At 33.3% G+C, this 6,613-nt stretch overlaps 1 protein-coding gene across 2 annotated transcripts; it reads right to left on the reverse strand.

The window, feature by feature from the left end:
* Positions 1-494: 494 nt before the first annotated feature.
* On the reverse strand, positions 495-6,322 carry LOC125873110 (uncharacterized). 2 transcript variants are annotated; one of them, XM_049553985.1, is made up of 5 exons: positions 6,055-6,321; positions 2,896-2,992; positions 1,254-1,308; positions 1,041-1,153; positions 495-915 (listed from the first exon to the last, which is right to left on the reverse strand). In XM_049553985.1, exons 1-5 carry the CDS (start codon positions 6,190-6,192, stop codon positions 911-913), a joined length of 408 nt encoding a protein of 135 aa, XP_049409942.1. In that variant the 5' UTR covers positions 6,193-6,321; the 3' UTR covers positions 495-910. The 2 variants fall into 2 exon arrangements, with proteins under 2 accessions (XP_049409942.1, XP_049409941.1); XM_049553984.1 differs by lacking the exon at positions 495-915 and having other exon boundaries at positions 945-1,153; positions 6,055-6,322.
* Between the last annotated feature and the right edge of the window lie 291 nt (positions 6,323-6,613).

The following is a 6,613-nucleotide window of genomic DNA, read 5'->3' on the forward strand; positions in this document are numbered from 1 at the left end:
ATATTATCCTAAGTAATATGTAGGCATTTAAAATATTGCAGAACCATCTAGTGGTTGACCTAAACTATTGAGTATTTGAGTTGTAGATAAGGCAATCTTGCAACAAAATTGAGGCCACCTTATTAGGGCTTTTCGGTTGACTTGTGAGTTAAAACTGATAATCTACGTCTGTAGCTTAACTTCACTTGAGCACATGTAGATGTTGAGGAGCGACTGACTATAATTTGAACAAGGATCAAAACAATCAATTGTCGATGGACAAAAGGCAGAGCAAGAAAGCCTTAAATCTTTGCTTATTTAATGACTTGGATGGGACCAATGTTTTATGGATATCAAGAGCTTGATATACTTGATGATACAAAAGGAACTGAACCTTCATCAAAATGACACTTCTGATTTTCCAAGTTGCTGTAAAAATGGTTGGAGCAATGTAATACAAGACTCTAGGGAACACCTCCACTGCAAAGCATCTTGCATCTCAAGGAAAGTTAGCTTTTAAATACAAAAGGGGAAATTTTATTAATATCCTGGGAGGTCATTGGCATGTTTTTAGAGCACATCTTGTATTTATTTAGTCATGAGAACAAGCATTCGCAGACAGTAGTAACCAGAAAAAGGAGGCAGTATCTCATAAGTCCTAAAATAAATTTTCACATATATGGAATATTTCCAGCCAGACTGTTTCCAAAAGCCAAAAGATGCACCTGAGACAATGCTCCAAGAATATAGCACTCTAGAAGCTATCGGCCTAACCGTGGAGCTTTAGCAGCAGGTTAACTTGCATTAAATATCATTTCACTATGTCAATCTCTTTTTAGCAGTTACATTATGTAGCACTTGATATAGCTTCAAGCTTGCTCTTCCTGGTACATCATTCCACAGTTTGAAGCTCTTCCGGAAGCTGTTTGGTTCAAACTGCAGCCAAAAAAGTCCAAACAAGACAGATTTACATATCTAGACTGAAATTCAACTACTATTCTTTTAGAAGCATATTGGCGGACTACTCGTCCCTAATCAACGTCAGCTTGACTAATATCTACCTTCAGGTTCATCATCCCGTCTCATGAAATGAAATCCCATTATATATCGGTATTCACCCGTCCCAAGGCAACGAGAACAGTATCCAAGCCCACTTCCACCACAACTCTTGCACCTAGAAGTATGCATTAGATTATGGGATCCCCAGCAGCTCAAGTAATAACAAAGTAATAATATCTACAATGTGGAAGAAATTGAATAACTTGATACCTCACCATTTTGGCCATTCTCCTCTTGGAAGCATTTCTAGGTCCACAAAGTTAGTCCTCCCTGCATCAAGTGAATTGTATAGGAAGTCAATTTAAGAAAAATTAACCAGATCATGGAGCATATACATAAATATAAATATGCGTATTTGTGAAACTATTTGGAGGGAAAATAGTTGACTTCAGAGAATAGGTAACTAAGGAGTTACAGTAGACTAATTACCAAAATCCAAAATAATTAGGGAACTAAAAATACTTCAAGCCCTATTGCGTAAAATGCCCCTCAACTATTTGAATAGGTACAAAATTACCCTTTATCCACCTTTCCACCTTCAAATATCCCTGACATTAACCTTTTGGCTAAAACCACCCTCAATGTAAACCTTTGGCTCATATTTGCCCTTATTTTAACAACTCCTCTAAAGTAAAATTATTAAATGTTTATTTATTATGTTGCCTGATCTGATTGGTCTAAACTTAATTCCTTCTCAAATAAATAATAAAAACTACATACGATTCATATGTTGACACGATAAGATTGAAAATAATATTCAAAAAAATATTTATTTCATGATACCTTCCTTTTGGCATATTTTAAATCAACCCCCAATGTATTATAATCCAATTCATAACTGGAGATCTAACTAAAATCGATACTCGCCCTGTCTGATTGTCAATCTAAAAAAAGATTATTAATTTAATATAAAATTTTCTATCAATTATCCAATTATCTTGCTCATTCCTTCTTTTTATTCTCTTATTCTTAATTAGGATATCAAGGATTCAAACTTGAAATGAACTTGCATGTTCATATTCTTTTAATTTGAATTATTTTTATGGTGGGTAGGGATACCAAAAAAGGTTATTTTCATTATTTTATTTTGAATTTTGAGTACACACAAAAGAAAAACTACAGTATACCTACATAGTTGCTTAATTAAACCATCTTCTATTGAACTAATTATTCATAAATGATTGTTGTTATTTTTCTCCTTTTTTCTCCCTTGTTTAATTTGTCATTAGTTAAAAAAAATTTAAAATTTAAAATGGTGCACAAGATCCAAGAAAAAGAAAAGTGGGGAGAGGAAGTGATTGGGTGGGGGTGTAGGTAGAGGATTTTTTTTTAACTTACTATGGAACCCAAAATCAAGTCAAAGATATGAGTCTATATATTAAGTAATTTCAAATTATTTTGATGGAGAAGGACCTAAAATGTCCTTAAACTATGGATTTGGTATAAATAAGGATATTTTAGAGCCAAAAGGTTGATGTTAGGGGTATTTGGAAGCCTAAAGGTGGATGGAGGCTAGTTTTGTACCAATTCAAATAGTTGAGAGACATTTTATGCCCTTCCCCATTATTCTTATCTTATTTTAATTTTTTCCTTTTCCTCTGGCACTCTTAAGTTAAATCAAGTCAGTTCAAGCCTAACCAAGACCTCAAGCACCCAATGATGACAACACCATAGCTCAAAGGCAACACTACTGCATTTCGTGTTTTCAAGTGTTTTGAAAAAAAATTTATACCATCCTTGACTGTGAGATTAAATAGCATCAGATGTATGTCCCAATGCAAACATAAGTTCTTGTAAGTAACTCCGTCTTGTGTGTGTGTGTGTGTGTGTGTGTGTGAGAGAGAGAGAGAGAGGAACCTCTGCCATGGCAATGGTAGCACTCAACTCTGCCATTCCCTTTACAGACAACACAAGGAGGATCTGGCTGCTTTCTTCTTTCTTTGCGAACATTCGACTGCAACAAAGTTTACATTCAAATAAGGATAAAAAAAGGTAGCTTACATTCAATATTGTACAACAGGAAAGTTCCAAATGCATGTGAAATAAGTAAAGATGCCTAGCTCATACTGCAGGATTAGAAGTCGATTGTCCTAATCCATGATACATATGACTGTTCAACCTAAGCCCAATTATTGAAGTATTAAACATTGCTTACTTTAAAGTAAGTGTTATTAAGCTGTCAATGTGTTGATCAATTAGCCCAAACAGAGAACAAAACTCTTTTTCCCGACGAACCAAATCACTAACTCAATGATACATTTACTACAAAACAAATCTTAAAATGCTCGGTCAATCTTCTGATACTAGAATGGGATTCAAACCAACTTAAAACTAGACGATATGCAATTCTTAATCCGGCATACTGGATTACCATCTCAAATTTTGCAATTTTTACTGTAACGATTCGGAAAAGGGATGTGGTAACTAATTTACCATGTAGACACAATTCACTATATCTCTCTATTTTACTATCATACCAAATTAACTCATTGCATGAGAGCGTTCTAGGAGAATACATGAAGCAATGTTGTAACCACCTAGAAGTTGGACCGATCTCCGGTATTACCATCCATGAAAATGATTATTAAAAGTCAGAGCAGCTATTACGAAAGAATCTGTTAAGAAATATACCATTAGGAGTCATATCCATGGAAACTTTTTCCTTATTTCCAATAACAAAAATTTCAAAACCAGCATTTGGTTATATATAGGACTGATTATTTTGAATTTTTTTTTTTGGCAGATGAGTTTCAAGTTAAATGCATGTACACAACTTTGATTTCCAAATACAGTTTTTCAACTTAACTTCAAATACTACTTTTATTCAAATATCACATTTTTTATGTCCAAACGCCTACTTAAACTTTAGAACTAAATGTCTAACTACTCCAAACAGCAATACCAAACAAGGTTCCGAGACATTTTCACATTTCAACTTTTATTAAGATTCTTTATGTAGAATACAGCTTCAAAATAAGTATTACAATACTAAGAGGTGTCACCCAATCAATTTTCTGATGCAAAGAAAATATACAAACAGGTTTATCACGTTATCGACATTGGATCTTTTGAAGGCCAATCAGTGGTTCAATAAACTTTGTTCTTCTTCATTGTCCATCCAACAGTCACCCCAAAACCATAAATGGGTCAATCCTCAATAGCATAACTAATTTTTTCTACCAAGTCCAAACTTCAAACATTATCATTCCCGTACCTTAGCACCCGGGGATGTTGGCTTAGAGGTCAATAGAGTGGGTGAAAATCTCAAGGACTAGAGGTCAAATCTCTAGATATAAGAGAAAACTCGGTGACTTCTTCGTATCTCCCTAATCCTTGGTGAGTAGAGTTACCTGATACTTATGCTGGTGGAAGTAGTAGATACCTAGTGTTATAGTGAGCAAGCTAGTCCAGGCACCACCATAAAAAACAAATAGCGTTGAGGTTACTTCATTCCTTAAATATGATAGTTAGACCTTGTAATAAGTTTGTGGATGTTGCCTAATGATTACTGGTATAAATTATAAAATATTCTTTTCTTGCCCACTAGCAACACCCTGAATACAAATAACTTAGCAAAGTAAAAAAAAACAAAGCTTTCCTGATAAACACTAATGCAATATCTTCTCTTTGACTTAAATAAGCAAGTGACTCTCTTCTAAGAGTTATCGTTCCAATCAAATTTTCCAATACTCTCTATGACACTACAGCAAAGGGATGTAGTCTCTGATTCAGTATCACCATATAAATTCTCCACTAAATGAATAGACAAATTTACACTATACTTTCTGGTTAAATTTGAATCCGTTTGTATTCTTCTCCTATGATATTGTAAGGATCTGAGTTTCAATCAATTGAGTTAATTTCAGTAATTTGTTACATGAAACAACGATGAGAGTAAAGATTGTTTAACACAGATGCACAAAGTCATGTTGTATTGTCTATATTGTGAAGAACCATATTTTTTTATGAGTAGGTTCTGATAAACTATATATAATATGGACCAAGTCCATGTCAACTATCAAGTGAAAAATAAATCTTGAAACTAAGAGCAGTAAGCAAAATCTGTTTAAGAGTATCCGAACCAAGTTTCAATATATTTCCACAACATTAAGTTCTATTAAACTATCTTCAGTACAAAAATAACAACTATTATGTCTCAATCCCAAACTAGTTGGGATTGGCTATATGAATGCTCAATATTCGCTCTTGCTTCATTTGGAACCATTAAGATTCTAATGCTCAATGTAGCTTCAAAATAAACTTTATCACCATATGTGAGCAGGGGAAGATCTAGAGGGTGAACCCCCTAACCCCATAAGCAATAAATTACACAATATATATAAGGTATTTTTTTTAATGTATATATATAGATTTTGAATCCTTGACCAAAAAAATAGAGGAGTTGTTTAAGGATTCAAACTTCACTGGTTTCAAGTTTAAATCTCAAGCACTACATTTTTATCTTTGAATTGTGGATGCACCAGCCATTCAATTTCTTAAAGAAAAGCAAGTATTCAACTAGGGTGGCAAAATCAAACCCAACCCGTTCAACCCGCCTAACCAGTTTAAGTTTGGGTGGGTCAGGTCAACTCATTTCAACCCAATGCAAATTGGGTTCATAGGTAACCGGATGGAGTATGGACTCGATCTTGTCAAAATATTTTTAATTTTTTTTTAATTTGATATTTGAATATAGTCATAATAAAGAAAAAAAAAACTTTATTAGGTACTAAAATAATTTAAAAGAACAAATAAAACAAGTAAAAATTGGATTGGGTTGGTCTTGACTCTGGAGCATAATGTAACCCATTATCTAACTCATTTTGGACCAAGCAAATTTGGATTGGATTTTAACCCGATTGTTATCTCAACCCGTTATCCGTCCAAATTTGATTCAATCCGCTCAATTGTTATTCCAATATTCAACGGTTGAATAACTGTTCTTATCAATTGTCCAACCCAAAGAGAATAAATTCAACGACAGAAATAAACAAAAACAGAAAGGGTTTAACTTGCCTCAGTTCTGACGACCCAAAATGGCTTTGAAACGGAAAGGAGAGGAGACAGCTTTGGTTTAGAAGGAAGGCCATTACTTAAATTTGGGGCTTCCCCTCGAATGGAGTTAACGAAACAAGTCAATGTTATCGCTCCCATATTATTTTGTAATGTTCCACACTCTCTGTTCTTGTCGTTTAAATAAATTCAACAAATTCGATTCGTCGCTCTGAATTAATTATATAACTGACAATTAAGCTCTCGTTTCATGTCACTCCCACGAGAAAACCTAAAAATATATATTGTAGTAATTAATGTTTGAAGGTAGATTATGCTACTTTAAATATTATTCTTCTTTAAAAAAATTCTCTGTTTAATTTGTTTGTCTATTTTCATTTTCAGTTACTTTCAAAAGTTTATCTCTTTATTTGCATAAAAAATAGAAGTTCATTTCTCATCATTTTACAAATATTAGTTTCACTGTGTATTATATAAATATAGCCTACGATGTTATAAAATAGAACTAATATTACTAAATTAAATATTTTTAGTAAATAATTATAATTTAAAGAACATAGGA

Source organism: Solanum stenotomum, chromosome 8 (assembly GCF_019186545.1).
Source record: "Solanum stenotomum isolate F172 chromosome 8, ASM1918654v1, whole genome shotgun sequence".
In the NCBI taxonomy this organism is placed as follows: Eukaryota; Viridiplantae; Streptophyta; class Magnoliopsida; order Solanales; family Solanaceae; genus Solanum; species Solanum stenotomum.

What these genes read in the sequence shown, in the direction of transcription:
- LOC125873110 (XM_049553984.1), bottom strand. Translation starts at nt 6,192, where the DNA reads ATGGGAGCGATAACATTGACTTGTTTCGTTAACTCCATTCGAGGGGAA. An exon ending in TTTGGGTCGTCAGAACTGAG is followed by an intron (nt 2,993 to 6,054) that starts GCAAGTTAAACC and finishes ACTTTGTTGCAG; the next exon opens with TCGAATGTTCGCAAAGAAAG. An exon ending in CTACCATTGCCATGGCAGAG is followed by an intron (nt 1,309 to 2,895) that starts GTTCCTCTCTCT and finishes CACTTGATGCAG; the next exon opens with GGAGGACTAACTTTGTGGAC.